Source organism: Budorcas taxicolor, chromosome 9 (assembly GCF_023091745.1).
Source record: "Budorcas taxicolor isolate Tak-1 chromosome 9, Takin1.1, whole genome shotgun sequence".
NCBI lineage: Eukaryota > Metazoa > Chordata > Mammalia > Artiodactyla > Bovidae > Budorcas > Budorcas taxicolor.
Window position 1 is genome coordinate 30,718,187 of NC_068918.1, and position 15,698 is coordinate 30,733,884.

A 15,698-nucleotide genomic window follows, 5' to 3' on the forward strand; every position below is an offset into this window, starting at 1 on the left:
TTACAAAGGAAGCAAGAGGGGGCAGAGAACCAAATGTTAGTGTGAGGTTAGGATTATGATAATTAACTGTGAAATAGAGCTAGGTTAGGAGCAAAGAGGTCAAGGCACCAAGGGGAGTAAACCAGAAGGAGACAGTGTTAAGAGGATGGGTTGCATGAAATTATGGAGAAGATACAATTACTGGTAATCACAGGTCTCAGAGTATGATCGTTGGATTAGTTAAGGTAATTCAGAGGCACTGATGTGATTTTATCTCAGAGACTTGTCTCCTGATAGTGGTGTAGAAGGGGAGAAGACCAGAGGTAAGGAAACCAGTAAGAACATTATTGTAGTACCTCAAATGAAAGTTGACAGTGATATCAGGATTCACAAAACAGTTTAGAGAGTACGCAAGAATTGGATGTACAAAAATATGAAGAGGAAGATGTGTCGAGAATGATAATCAGGGTTCTGACATAGATGGTTTAAGATCATGTTTAGATGGGAAACTGAAGATTAAGAATAATGAGCATGAGAAATCAGTCATATATCCTCGTAAATATACTCAGCAGACATTTAAGTAGGAAAGTCCCAATTATGTGGTAGAGTCTGGATGAGAGGTACAGCCTTGGAAGTCGCATTAGAGTGTGGATGAGATCACTGAGAAGTAAATGGAGAGAGCCAGCAGGGTTGATGCAAGCACAACGTTTTTGTGAATGAAAACGTTTTGAGAAACAGAGGAATCAGATGCTAAGGAGGAGTAGTCAGATAATAAGTTCTCTGAGGACAGAGAGCATGTTTGAAAAGAGTGTGGGGGTGGGCAGTGATGTGTATGTATACAAACATCTCCCATATATATGGTTTTGACAGACCGTCTGTCACTGACCCTTCAGGCATATAAGAGCCAAATGAGACATAAATGATATATACATTTAGAGGAAAGGCAGATCACTGTTGAGTCTTGGTGCAGAGTGAGGAGTGAGTGGGAAGGAGGTACAGAGATGTGGCTGCTGTCAGAGAACACTATGGGAGATAGACTTGTCGCCAATAATTGGCGTAGTAGGGTGCAGAGTAAGCAGCTGTAACGAAAGAATACCACCTAGCAATGAAGAAGATGGAAGCTGTTCACACTGAACAGCTGTTGAATCTCAAAGGTAATTTTGACCAAAAGAAACCAGATAAATAATAGTACATGTTAAATGTTCCCATTTAAAGTACAGAAATATGAAGTTTTAAAATGAACAAGCCTAGTCTATAACTTTGGTGAGTACTGAGTGGGAAAGGGCACAAGGCAGCCTTCCAGTGCCCTAGAAATTTCTTCATCTATGTGGTGATTACATGGATGTATACATACATTAAAATTCACGGGTTCACTATAAATTTGTGTTCAGTTTAGTTCAGTCGCTCAGTCGTGTCTGACTCTTGGTGACCTCATGCACAGGGAGGCACGCCAGGCCTCCCTGTCCATCACCAACTCCCAGAGCTTACTCAAACTCATGTCCATTGAGTCAGTGATACCATCCAACCATCTCATCCTCTGTCGTCCCCTTCTCCTCCCGCCTTCAATCTTTCCCAGCATCAGGATCTTTTCCAATGAGTCAGCTCTTGGCATCAGGTGGCCAAAGTATTGGAGTTTCAGCTTCAGCATCAGCCCTTCCAGTGAATATTCAGGACTGATTTCCTTTAGGATGGACTGATTGGATCTCCTTGCTGTCTAAGGGACTCTCAAGAGTCTTCTCCAACATCACAGTTCAAAAGCATCAATTCTTTGGGGCTCAGCTTTTTTTTATAGTTCAACTCTCACATCCGTACATGACTACTGGAAAAACCATAGCCTTGACTAGACAGACCTTTGTTGGCCAAGTAACGTCTCTGCTTTTGAATATGCTATCTAGGTTGGCCATAACTTTTCCAAGGAGCAAGCGTCTTAATTTCATGGCTGCAGTCACCATCTACAATGATTTTGGAGCCCCCAAAAATAAAGTCTGACACTATTTCCATTGTTTCCCCATCTGTTTGCCATGAAGTGATGGGACCAGATGCCATGATCTTCGTTTTCTGAATGTTGAGCTTTAAGCCAACTGTTTCACTCTCCTCTTTCACTTTCATCAAGAGGCTCTTTAGTTCTTCTTCACTTTCTGGCATAAGGGTGGTGTCATCTGCATATCTGAGGTTATTGATATTTCTCCTGGCAATCTTGATTCCAGCTTGTGCTTCATCCCGCCTGGCATTTCTGTATAAAGTTTATGTCAATCAGAACTTTTAATTGAAGACTCTGGGGAAGTGAGGAACAACCGAGAGAGTAAGGTGATAGGATGATAGGGCCCAAGCACTTCCTCATTGTCTCCTTCCTCTTTGTCCCTTTCCTCTTTATATCCTGGCTCCCCTGCAGTGATTCTCTGATTGCCTCTCCCCATTCTGAGGAATTTGTTTCTGAAGTGACTAACCATTGTATATTGCACATTGACTCTATGAATGGAAAAGTGTAACCATACCTCTTACCAGCCGATTCTTTTGTCAGTAAATAAATGGCCAAGGACTACAGCACTTTCTTCCTTTATGTTAGTTTTGGCTTTGATCTGTTGTACTTAGTACATTATTCCGATGTTTAACTCACTTAGATTGCCTTCTAAAACAAACAAATAACAAACTCCTAATTCTTACTTTTAGATTCATATGTCATAGCCTTGACTAGACAGACCTTTGTTGGCCAAGTAATGTCTCTGCTTTTGAATATGCTATCTAGGTTGGCCATAACTTTTCTTCCAAGGAGCAAGCGTCTTTTAATTTCATGGCTGCAGTCACCATCTACAATGATGAAAACCACTCTAAAGATTAAAACATTCCACATATCTTAATTTTAGACTTCATGTTTTCTTTCCTTTAATTTTACTTACAGCTGGGATTATAGCTGAGCATTTTTACACTTCTGCGACACTAATAAGACCCAAAATAGAGTGGGTGCTACAAGGTTATAATATTTTAGCCTTAATCCAATTTATGAAATAAATTTATCTATTTTAATCTATTTGAAATAAAATCAACTCAGAACATAGGTCTGCCATCTGCCTCAGGTATTACAGACCAATTTCTAAAATTTTATTTAAGTGTATTTTGAGATCACAAAATCTCCCAGTTAATCCTTACAGACCAACTTATTACATGGGAGACTTCAAGTCTTCCCATAATGAAAGAGCTACAAGGTGATCTTTGCTGGAGAGATTTTTTGCTTGTTATAATGATGATGTATACTCTAGCAGAAGTATTGGTTTGGTCTGAAGTGCTAAACTCTGTATTAGGTAATCATATAACTACCTGAGGTCAGATATTTGGTTCCATTTTCTATGAAACTAAATAGAAAAAATTTTAAAACTAAAATATTCATTAACATGTACAAGAGTCATTCAAGTATGGGGATTTGATAATGAGTTATTCATTTATTTTTGAGGGAAGTACTCCAGGGCAATACCAATTTTTGTAAAAATGGTAGCAATTTACTTTCAAGATAATGTGTTATTACCTGTTTTATACTGGTGACTTTATAATAAATAGGCTCATCCCAAAGTTTAAAAGTCTGTGTATCCAAGTGTAAGTTACATACACACACTCCATGAGATATGCCACATTTTGGTGCTGTTTTTCTGGAGATTGATATAAATTGTAGATAAAGTGAGACCAGTTTGGGTCACTGGACTGAGATGAGCTTAACATTCAGTCTCTGTTTTGTACTTGTTGGATTGTAGAGGTAGAAAAGAAAGTATTTGAAGATTATTATATACAAATGTGAAGTGCTATCTGAACTGTTCCCCAAGCTGCCCTAAGAATGGTGACTGCTGATTCCTTAATTTTCATTTACAGTGAAATAACTGTCTTTGTCTAGATTGCTGTGTCTTGTAGGTATTTATGAGAGATCATCTAGCTAGAGGTATGTTTTTATGAATTTGGACCCTTTTCCAGTATTCTTTTCCCAGTAACACAGCTTTCACTTACATATTTAGAAGATAAAGAAACATTTCTGCTATTTCTTTTTAATCTTTTGCTTTGGGGATGAAGTTAAGTGACCCTATAATGTCCATGTATTGGGTCTTAGTTCTGATGTAATTCTTGTGAGCAGGATGAATGCCTGCCTTTAACTAGGTAACTCATTCTTGAATCTGTGGGAGCATGTTAATCAGCCTGTCATCCAGGACCAGAAAGTAAGTATGGGAAGAACAAAAAATTAACTTGCTTGACAATAATCTGTTTGTCAGTATTTGTATTGGCATAGATATAAACAGAAGTGATAAGAACTGGGATCTCTAAAGTAAGTATTATATGACCAAGTTCAATCTTACAGGTCTGATTATTTTTCCAATTAAATGTTAGTTTAGTACAAACATTTCTGTCCTGTAGGCTGTGTCTACATAGTTTTAAATTAATTGTGATTAAATTGTAACACAGATTATTTTTACAAGTAGCTTTCATATCATATGAAAAGTTAGAAATAATATTTAGAATCTTTTAGAAACAAATTCACATGTAAGTATGAGTGTTATTATAATGGAGTTTTTCTTTTTTTTTCCCCTAGGTGGCTCTAAATAACTACACCTTTGAAAACGTGAGCTTTCATGTTCTTCATCAGCGTTTTCCCCTCTTTACTTTTCGAGTCTTATCAGATTGGTTTGATAACAAGACAGATCTATACAGGTAATGTTTTATAACTCTGAACAGGATAATATCTCTTTTTAAAAATGAATAGTGAAAGTGGAAGTCAGTCAGCTGTGTCCAACTCTGTGATCCCATGGACTATACAGTCCATGGAATTCTCTAGGCCAGAATACTAGAGTGGGTAGCCTTTTCCTTCTCCAGGGGATCTTCCCACCCCAGGGATCAAACCCAGGTCTCCTGCATTGCAGGTGGATTCTTTACCAGCTGAGCCACAAGGGAAGCCCAAGAATACTGGAGTGGGTAGCCTATCCATTCTCCAGTGAATCTTCCTGACCCAGGAATTGAACCGGGGTCTCGGCTGCATTGCAGGCAGATTCTTTACCAACTGAGCTATCAGGGAAGCCCTATTACTGGAGTATAATTTATATACAATAAAATGCACACATTTAAAGTATATTGTGCAGTGACTTTGAAAAATGTATACACCCGGTAATCACTAGCCCAAACAAGATAAAGAACATTTCTAACACCCAGAAAATTCCCATATACAGCTCTGTCATTAATCTAACTATTCCTTAACCACCCACATAAGTACAAATTGAATTTCTATTACTATAGATTAGTTTTTCAGTTTTAGAACTTTGTATTACTAGAATTATTTACAGACTACCCTTTTGTGTCTGTCGTCTTTTAAGAAACTCAGCATGTTGAGATTCAACCATGTTGCACATGTTTGTTCCTATTTATATTACTAAATAATACTCATTTGTATGAGGATACCACGGTTTACCCAGTCACCTGTTGAGGGACAGTTGAGTTGTTTCTGGTTTGAGGCTGTTGTGAATAAAACTGTATGCATATGTTTTCATTTCTCTAGGAATGAAGTTGCCAGGTCACATGATTAGCATGTTTAACCTTTTAAGACACTGCTGAATTGTTTTCTTTGCAGTTCTTCTAGTGCAAGACTGCTAGAAACAAATTCTCTCAGCCTTTATTTATCTAAAAATGTCTTCATCTCCCCCTTATATTTGAATGATATTTTCACTAATTCTAGAGTTGAGAATTCTTTTTCTTTCACTGCTGTAAAGATTTTATTCCCTTTTCCTGTGGCCTTCATTATTTCTGATGAGGAATCAACAGTCTTGCTCATTTTTCCAGGGTATGGAAAAGTCAAGCTTAATGAGTGGATGGCTGCTGCTATTGTTAGCCTGTGTAAGGCTTAGAGTGGAGACGGGGGGATTATTCACTTCCCCAGGCCCAGAGTTAGTCTGAGAGTTCCTGTTCTCCTAGGCCTTGGGGATGAGGCTTCTACAGCATTCCTGCTCGTCCCACGATGGCGATGGACCTCCGCTTTGCATCACTGCCAGGTCCTGGTCCAAGCAGGTTTCCTGACTCTCCCACAGAGGAAAACAGCTTACGTGTTTACTCCTGCCTCTGCAGTGGTATTTCTTTGCCTGAAAGCTATGGTGGGAATGTTTCTTTCCCCTTTCCTAGTGGTAGACAACTGCTGCCTGTTACTTGGTACAAGGCCCACAGTTGGAACAGGGGAGGTTTCCTGCCCTTCCCTCTAGTGCAGCTTTTACTACCAACCTTCTCCCAGCCACAGACATCTTTGGCATCTCTTCTTTTCCCAAAGATAGTGAATCTCTGCATAAACCCTAAGGATTGGAGAGTTTCCTCCTGGTCCCACAGCAGCTCAAGGTTCCATATGAGAGATGGGTTGGAGGAAGTTGGAAGGTTTCATTTCTGTGCGCCCTGCCCTAGTGTCTACGGCTTCCAGTGATTCTACTAAATAGTCGTGCTGGCTCATACATGACCTTTAAGAATTTAATAACACATTAACTGTTTCCTTCTTACCTGCTTTTATGAGTTGCCTCTCCCTCCTGTTCTCTGCCAAAGATGAAATACGTTATGTGTCCTGTCTATCCTTCAGTGGGTTTGAAACTATGAAATTTAGTTCACCTGATTCTTTTACAACCTTAACTTACTTTAGGCTTCAGTAAAACTTATGATTATGTATATTATCCAGGTTTTTATCATTGTTGGACTGGAGTGACATGCTTTTGCTGCTTTCTACATCTGAAGCAGAATTACATTTTCCTGGCTGTTTTCAAGTTTTTTTCTTTTTTCCTTTGTTTTCCATAATTTCAGTATGTATATTATACTAGCTGATAGTGTCCCACAGATCATTGAGCCTCTGTACATTTTTCTTCATTTTTTTTCTTATGATCTGTCTTTAAGTTTACTAACTTTCTTCTGTTGTCACCAACCTGCTGTTAAGAACAACCAGTAAATTTTGTATTTCAGTTATTTTTAGTCCCTCAGTCTCATTTGGTTTTTTTCTTTTGATAGTTTCTGTATTTGGTGGATTTCTCCATCTACTCATTAAGACTGTATTTTTCTTTTAACTTTTTGAATATCTTTTCTTTAGATTTTTGAACATGCCTTGTGATAGTTTCTAAATTCAGCACCTGGCCATCTCTGTATTAGCTCCTGTTGACTGCTTTTTAACTGTAGGTCATGTGTTTTTGTTTCTTTGCATGATTATGTAGTGGATATTACTGATGTTCCGTTGTACAGATTCTGGATTTTTATTATCCTCCTCTGAAGCATGTTTATTTTTGTTCCAGCCAGCAATTGAGTTACTGGCTGATCATCTGAGCTTGTGCATACCTGCTTTTTATGTTTTGTTAAGATGAATCTCTGGAAAGCTGAAAGTGCTCTCTAAGTCCCTTCAACTTGACAAGACTCAGTCTCCATATTCTATCCCACAGGCCTGTTGTTAGTGCTTGGTTTTAGGTTTGCCTCCGGTGGCCTTACTTTATGCCTTACTCCCAAGACATAGTTTTTCTGAGCTCTCAGCTGGATGCTTCGGTTGTTCATAAAGGGTTAATGAAGTCTCTCCACTCTGCCATGGCCAGACCTTCAACTACAACACTGTCTTACAAGTTCTGTTGCAGACTCAGGTCCCCAACAGCTACTCTCTAGTAAGCCTCTCCCTGCTCATTTTTCAGTGTAGCCCTGGGCCACTCAAAAGAAACCCCCATCTGTACTACTAACTCCTAACTCCTTCCCCTTGCACAGATGCCCTTTTCCACAGATTGCAGATACAGCCTGCCTGAACTCTAGACTCTTGTCTCCTCGGCAGTATAGCCACACTTTGCTCAGACCTAGCATACTGCACTGGGTTTAGGAAATTATCTCCAGGCAACCTGAGGCTCATTTCATATGAGTTTCCCTTTTCTCAAGGAGCATAGTCCTACACTGCCTATTGCTCACTGCCCAGAAACAATTACCCTGAATCTTTTATCCAGAGAGCTAGTCTAGTACCAGTTACTCTTCTGTAATCTGAAATGAAAGTTTCCACCTCTGCTTTTCTTTAAAGGTAAAATGGATAGTTAATAAGCTTAGAAAATATCTGTATAAAGAACATAGTCTTAAAATTAATGTATCTGATGTTAGGAATGAATAGAGCTGCTTACTGAATTATAAGGCCATATGATGGTGAGGATAGGAAGATTGAGCCTTAGAAACAATTTGCTTTGTTTGGAGTAACTGCTTTCTGAGCATGTCCACTTGTCTTCCAATCTCCTTTAAGGAATCTCAAGGAAGTGAAGTGAAATCACAGAAAATACTGAACTTATGATCAAAGCCTTACAGAAATAGAAGCTTAGGAGAAGTTATATACCAGTAAATAAAATGAAACTTGATATTAAACCTAACATTAACAACTGCATTCAGTGGTTTGTTTATAAACCCCAGAGAGTTCTAAATGTATATTGTGCTACATCTAATTAGGTGTTATATAGGATGATAAGTATGTTTTTGCCAAGTAAAATCAAGAAAGTGGACTTAATATATTTTAAAGAAACTGACTGAATCCACATATATGCATTATCTTAGCTTTACATTTGGCTGTATGTATTATTGAAGGATTATATGAATGATCAAAAATAATACATATTAAAGTGTGATACAGTTTTTTTGCCTATCAAACTAAAATAGTTTTTAAAATTGCAATCCCTAGTGTTGACAAAGATGCATGGAAACACTTTACTAGTATGAATGTAAATTATTAAGATTATCTAAAAAGCAGTGTGTCACTTCATATTAAAAAGACCAAATCTAGGAATTTAGCCTAAGGAAATATTTAAGCATCTGTGCATAGACTTAACTACAAAGATGCTCATCCGTGGTGGTCCAGTGGTTAGGACTCCTTGCTTCCACTGCAGGGGGTATGGGTTTCATCCCTGGTTGGGGAACTTAAGATTCTACATGCCACGTGGGGTGGCCAAAAGAAAAATGTTCACCACAGCATTGTTTATAGTAATAAAAGATACTCAGCAAATCCACTACATTGTTACGACCATACAGTAGTATACTCAATAGCTATAAAAAATACGTAAATGTGGAGAAATAGTCGCAATACATTGTAAAAAATGTAAGTTACAGAACAGTATTTCTATTCATTTTACTTTAAAAATCGAGTGTTAATAAAGTTTAAGGGTTTTTTTTGTTTGCTTCGTTCTTTTCAACAGTTTTATTTGGATGTAATTCTCTCACATACCATACTATTCACCATTTAAAGTGTACCATTCACTGGTTTTTATTGTATTCCGAGTGGTGCAACCATTATCACAATAAATTTTAGAATATTTCCAATCTTCATCTCTTAGCCGTCACCCTCCAACCCTTCCTTCTTCACCTCCTTCTCCCCGCCATCCCCATCTTAAGCAACCACTAGTCTACTTTCTGTCTCCATAGATTTGCCTGTTCTGGACCTTTCATATAAGCGGAATTATCAGAATACACGGTCCAGATTCATTCATGTTGTAGCATATGTTAATACTTCATTTCCTTTTTTGCCAAATAATATCCCACTGTGTGGGTATATACCACATTTTACTTATTCATTAGTTGATGGACACCTGAGTTTACACATTTGGCTGTTTTGAAAATGTTGTTATGAATATTTGTACAAGTTTTGGTATAGGTGAATATTTCTATTCCTCTTGGACATATACTTACGAGTGGAATTGGTCAGTTATACTCTGTTACTCTGTTTTTAACAATTTGAGGAATTGCCAGACTGTTTCCAGTGCAGCTGTACTATTTCACATTCCCACTGCAGTGTGTGAGGGTTATAATTTTTCTACATCCTCACTAACACTTTTATTATCTTTTTAATTATAGGGTGATTTCTTTTTCTTGTTCATTTTCTCATTTTTTGTATGGATTAATCATGTGTCTTAGGAACAGGTTTTTAAATAATTTTATTGAATTATTATATGACTATCTTGTTTTAAAACCCACATAATTAAAAGTTGCAATATATTTGAAACTTAATATTCTTTAAATGAATAGGTTTTATTCTTTATCGTATATCTTTGAGTCATTTTTATAGTCTAATAACAATACTAAAATCAAAACTTCCTTTCATAACTTTGGTGAAGGTTTTTGTTGTTTGCTTTTTCTTTTTAATCGTTTTATTTATTTATGTTTGGCTGTACTGGGTCCTCATTGCTGCACAGGCTTTCTCTAGTTGTAGCGAGAGGGGGCTACCCTCTAGTTGCCATGCACAGGCCTCTCATTGTGGTGTCTTCTCTTATTGTGGAGCACGGACTCTAGGGTGTGCAGGCTTCAGTGGTTGTAGCACATGGACTCAATAGTTGCAGCTCCTGGGCTCTGGAGCACAGGCTCAGTAGTTGTGGTACTTGGGCTTAGTTGCTCCACGGCATGTAGGATCTTCCTGAACCCAAGGATCAAACCTGTGTCTCCTGCATTGGCTGGTGTGTTCTTTACCATTGGCTACCAGGGAAGCCCTATTGTTTGTTTATTTATAAAATGGTAGGGTAAAGAGATTTTCAGGGTTTAAGTCAAAGAACAGAATATTGCTATTTTCACAGGAAATACTGATATGACATATTTGTTTACCTTATGTGTGGTCTTATTATTTTCCTGGTTTTTCTAAATCTCCACCAACCAAATCACCGTTTCTTCCCATAAGACACCAGTGCATACTTTTTTTGAGACTGGTATTAACAGTGATGACTCAAAGTTTCCATGTTCTTTAAAAGCCTATAGATAAAATAATATAATTGTGTAATTATTGCATCCTCAGCAGTGGCATCTAAGACAGTGTTACTGCTTGCCAATGCAAAAACAGAGTAAGATCAAGCAAAATATTGAAAATAATTAGCCTTATCACCTTATCACAAGTACTGTTTTGAACTTTACATATTTTCACTAGGTTTTATGACCTTGAAATATCTGCAGTTTTCTAATCTTTATCTGTCCTTAACATATTTTGATAAAGACTCCATCATGACTCCCCTCTAAAATAACTTCACTTTTAATAGGTAATTTTTGGCATAATGAAAATGTACTAGTTTCAAGTACCCAAATGTTTCACAAATGTTCATAGCATGGATTCTCTTTTAACAGATGGAAAATGGTCGATCATTACATTAGCCGTGTCCGTGGAAATCTCCAGATGTTAGAACAGCTGGACCTAATTGGGAAAACCAGTGAAATGGCTAGACTTTTTGGCATTCAGTTTTTACATGTACTGACAAGGGGTTCACAGGTAGGAAATCAATTTTCTTGCACACTTGAAAGTTCTATGTGAATGACAGACTTTGGAGCTGTTGAGATGGTCTGACTTTTTTTTTAACTTTGTGTCTGGTAACTAATATGTAGCTGGTTACAATCAGATCTTGTCATTTTGTTTTCTGGAAAAGCTTAATTTCACTTAATAGCTTTGCTTTTTATTTTCTCTCCATACCAACTTTTTGACCACTGCTGAATTTTACATGGTAGTAAAAAAGTAAATGGCTGTGCCCTTGAGGATGATATTATGTTCCTAAATACTGTCATTGTGATTAGGGATGCTTTGAAATCTGCTTAGAACTGGAGAAGCGGCAAAGAACCTCTTTTGTTACACAATCCTACTTTTGGGAGTTCCAAAACTTCCAACAGACAACTAATATTTTTTTAAAAAAAGGAAGGAGGATTTGGGAATCAATGTAAGTGGGCTGTATCACTTTTTTAAAATATTAAAGATAAATGGGACCTTAGAAGCCATTTAACTCATATCTCTCTAATTAGATTCCCAAGGATATCATGAAAGATTTTGTTTAAAATGCCTTGCTGAAATGGTTTCCTGCTTTTATTCAACAAATATTTATTTGTATACTTTTAGTGTGTTAAATAAACACTGTGCTAAGCCATCTGGGATACTATATTAAATCACTCAGATTCCTTAACCTCATAAAATCTTTTATTTTAATTCTTTTATGTCTATAACATTCCCCCAGTCTACCAATTCAGTAAATATAGCAAACCTAGAGCTCTAATTACTTTAGCATTACTTGTTGCTGTATTTTATTTTATTGCTTTATATTGATTTTACTTATTTATACTCCCACGAGTTTCAAAGCCTCTTTGAGCTGGCTTATAATAAAAGGCAGAGAGATACCTTAAAACCATATGAGAACATTTCAGGGAACCCATACTGGTTTTTGTGAGTGCTTTTTTTTCCCTCAAACTACAGACTGTCCACTTTATAGCTGTTACTATAAACGATCAATAATTGCTTGATTACTTTTTGTGAAGGACCATTATTAACCTTTCAGTTTTGGAATCCTTGTGTTTCCTTCTTGGGAAATTGAGATAACATTTATCCATCTCAAGTCTCCTGATTGCCATCCTCTCATTTTCCCAAATAAGTTTTTGAAAGATTATTGACCAGCCTTTTCAATGAAATTGTTACATTGTACAGCTGTCTCTTCTCCATCTTTTATTATGATACAGCTATCTTTAAATCTTTAAATGTAATTGTGTCTTTTTAAAGTTGGCTTATTGTATAAGTTATTTGACATATTTTATAGTTTTTATAAAAGTTATGAAAGCTGATTAAATAACCATTACTATGTAACTGTGGTGTGAGAAAGTCATGCAGCTGTATTTGAAGAACAAAACATCTCCCATGTGATTCTCGACATATTCAGAAGACCAGTATATTTGTTTTTAAGTTCTTCTTCTCTCCTTACTCCCACCTCTCTGCCTGCAGTACCGTGTGGAATCAATGATGTTGCGCATTGCTAAGCCAATGAACTATATTCCTGTGACACCTAGTGTACAGCAGAGATCTCAGATGAGAGCCCCACAGTGTGTTCCCCTAATTATGGAGCCCGAATCTCGCTTCTACAGCAACTCTGTTCTCGTCTTGGATTTCCAGTCACTGTATCCTTCTATCGTGATTGCATACAACTACTGTTTCTCCACCTGCCTTGGCCATGTGGAAAACTTGGGGAAGTAAGTTTTTTCATATTTACAATCATTTTGTTATACGTCATACTTCTTACTAAACTTAGACTGTCTTTGAGTGTCTCGCTGCGTATGAGACTACCATTCTGAGCAGGATGAATGGGCTGTAATACAGCTAGTCCACTCTTTGTAGTTGTGTGTGTGTGTGTGTGTGTGTGGGTCATGGTATGACTAATTCAGCATCATGGATAGATAACTCATGGGAACAAGACTGCAAATACGATCAGCCTTGCAATTTATCTGTTTCACTCTTCATGTGTATCTGTTAAATAAGACATATTTGTTAAATCTTGTTAAATATAATCGTTGTTATATTTGTTATATCTTGTTTACCTCTTGTTAAATAAGAGTTATATAAAATTTGTTGGTATAAATCACTTTTCAGTGGAAGTCTGAGGATTATGATCTTATAACTTTAGCTGTTAACTTCCTCTTGACTTTTCTTAGAAATAGATTTCTTTTAAAAAGTTAAACTGTCAAATGTTAGATTTTATTCATGTCAACCAAATTTTTTCTCATAAGAAATGGCCTTCCTTTATAATATTTTTGTGTAAATAACACCAAGTGTTATAGTTTTAGTCTGAAGTATATTCACTCCTTATAGAAAGCTTTTATGGATATTGTCTTGGTAATTTTGTCTTTTTAATAAGAATAGGAATTTGGAAAAGTTGTTTACAGTCTTTTTGAAAGTGCAAGTCACTCAGTGTCTGACTCTGAGTGTCTGACTCTTTGTGACCCCATGGACTGTAGTCCATGGAATTCTCCATGGCCAGAATGCTAGAGAGGCTACCTTTTCCCTTCTCCCTGGGTTGGAAAGATCCCCTGGATCAAACCCAGGTCTCCCACATTGCAGGCGGATTCTTTACCAGCTGAGCCACAAGGGAAGCCCAAGAATACTGAAGTGGGTAGTCCATCCCTTCTCCAGTGGATCTTCCTGACCCAGGAATTGAACTGGCGTCTCCTGCATTGCAGGCAGATTCTTTACCAACAGAGCTATTAGGGAAGCCCCTACAGTCTTTTTATTTAAGGTTTAAATTTTTCTTTAGGTAATTTAGTGTAAGGTAGTTATATGTTGAGATGAAATTTGGTATTTCAGTATAGATTTTCCCCATATGTTTTAGAATAGTGCTATTTAAGAAATGTTTATTTTAATAAATTGTATTTAAAGAACTGTTTTTTGGTAACTAAACAAATAAACATTACTAAGTATATGAATTCATGTTTAGATGTTTAAAAATGAATTTCCAGTAGAATTAGAAAGATTCCTAAAATTGCCCAGAATCTCTGTTCTATGATTTGAGAAAGTATTTGCTTAATTTCTTTTTTTTTTCCTTAACAGGTATGATGAGTTCAAATTTGGCTGTACCTCTCTAAGAGTACCTCCAGATTTACTTTATCAAATTAGGCATGATATCACAGTGTCCCCCAATGGGATAGCTTTTGTCAAGGTAATACTCTCTTATAAATGAAAGGTATCAACTGTGATTTAACCTTTGGAGAGCTAATGGTCTAGATGTTGTTGGCATATAATACGAAAAAAAGAAAACTTACTTCAGTATCTCAAAAAAATCAAAGATACAAGGAATCTTCTAAGAAACTTTTTAAATCTTTTTTTTTTTAATAATGATCTTATTTTGCATGAACTTCGTTTTAAATCTTTTGTTAGATTTTAGTTTTTAATGAACTATTGCAAGAAATAGATTGCATATGTACCTCCTGCCCTCTGTTAGAATCTGGTCGACTTAGATAGCTATGTGATGATCACAACAGTGTTAACTTACAAAGATTAAAACCGCTTTAGCATACACTTTACTAACTGTTATATATATGTTAAATTAGAAGTGATATTCTAATATATTTATTGATTTTATTTTTAAGAAGATACCCAGACTTATAACAGAGTCCTTTTTTCTCTCTCTGTCTCCCCTCAAAAAGAGACTAAAAAGCCTCATAAATGAATAAATCAAAGGCAAGTAGGAAGAGATCTAGGAGAAGATTACATTGCCTCATATGCCAACTTCATTCCTTTTGTTTCTATTTCCTTAGCAGTGAGTCTGTAAGAATCACGGGACAGTAGAGGAGTTGGTGGTGGTAGCATGGACCCCACGAGCCCTCAGATTCATTCTGGTGTACTTAGCAAAAGTAGCATCATTCTCTACCAATCAAAGGGTGCTGTGTTTAAAGAGTACTCTAAAATTAGCCATTTAGATAGGAGGGAAAATTCTACCAAGAGAGTTCAGGATATATTCCATTTTGGAAAACGTTATATTTTAACATAATAACATGCCATGTCTTAACATAAACATGGCTGCTTCAAAAGATACACAGAATGAATTAGAGGTTAGAATATGTTTTCATTGTCACATATCTACTAGCTTATTATTTTATCTCCATTTAACAGCATTTTAAGAGCTTGCATCTACATTTTGACCCAATGTGTAAAGCTTAATGAAAGTTAGATTTTTTTTTTTTTTTTTTTTTTTTAGTATTCAGGAGTGTGATTATACTATCCCTGAGGTTTTAATTGTTCAGTCTGACATGCATTACCTTGCACGTGTCTGTGAATCATCCTCAAAGTTAATACTGTTTTGTGATTTTCATTCCTAGTGGAGTTCTCATAAATTCTCCCTAGTCTTGATTAATACAAATGATTTTTTTTTTTGGCGTCAACAAATTTTATCACCTCACTATTCATCCCCTCTTCCAGATTGCTAATAAATATAGGCCGGAGGGGATGGCTTAGT

General features: G+C 36.6%; 1 protein-coding gene across 1 annotated transcript in view; it reads left to right on the forward strand.

The window, feature by feature from the left end:
- REV3L (REV3 like, DNA directed polymerase zeta catalytic subunit) overlaps nt 1-15,698 on the forward strand; it is a 174,805-nt gene that overhangs the window by 131,761 nt on the left and 27,346 nt on the right. The window contains exons 21-24 of the mRNA XM_052645563.1: nt 4,547-4,665; nt 11,071-11,212; nt 12,698-12,942; nt 14,294-14,402. Coding sequence (XP_052501523.1) covers nt 4,547-4,665; nt 11,071-11,212; nt 12,698-12,942; nt 14,294-14,402 — 615 coding nt within the window. The remainder of the gene's footprint in view (nt 1-4,546; nt 4,666-11,070; nt 11,213-12,697; nt 12,943-14,293; nt 14,403-15,698) is intronic.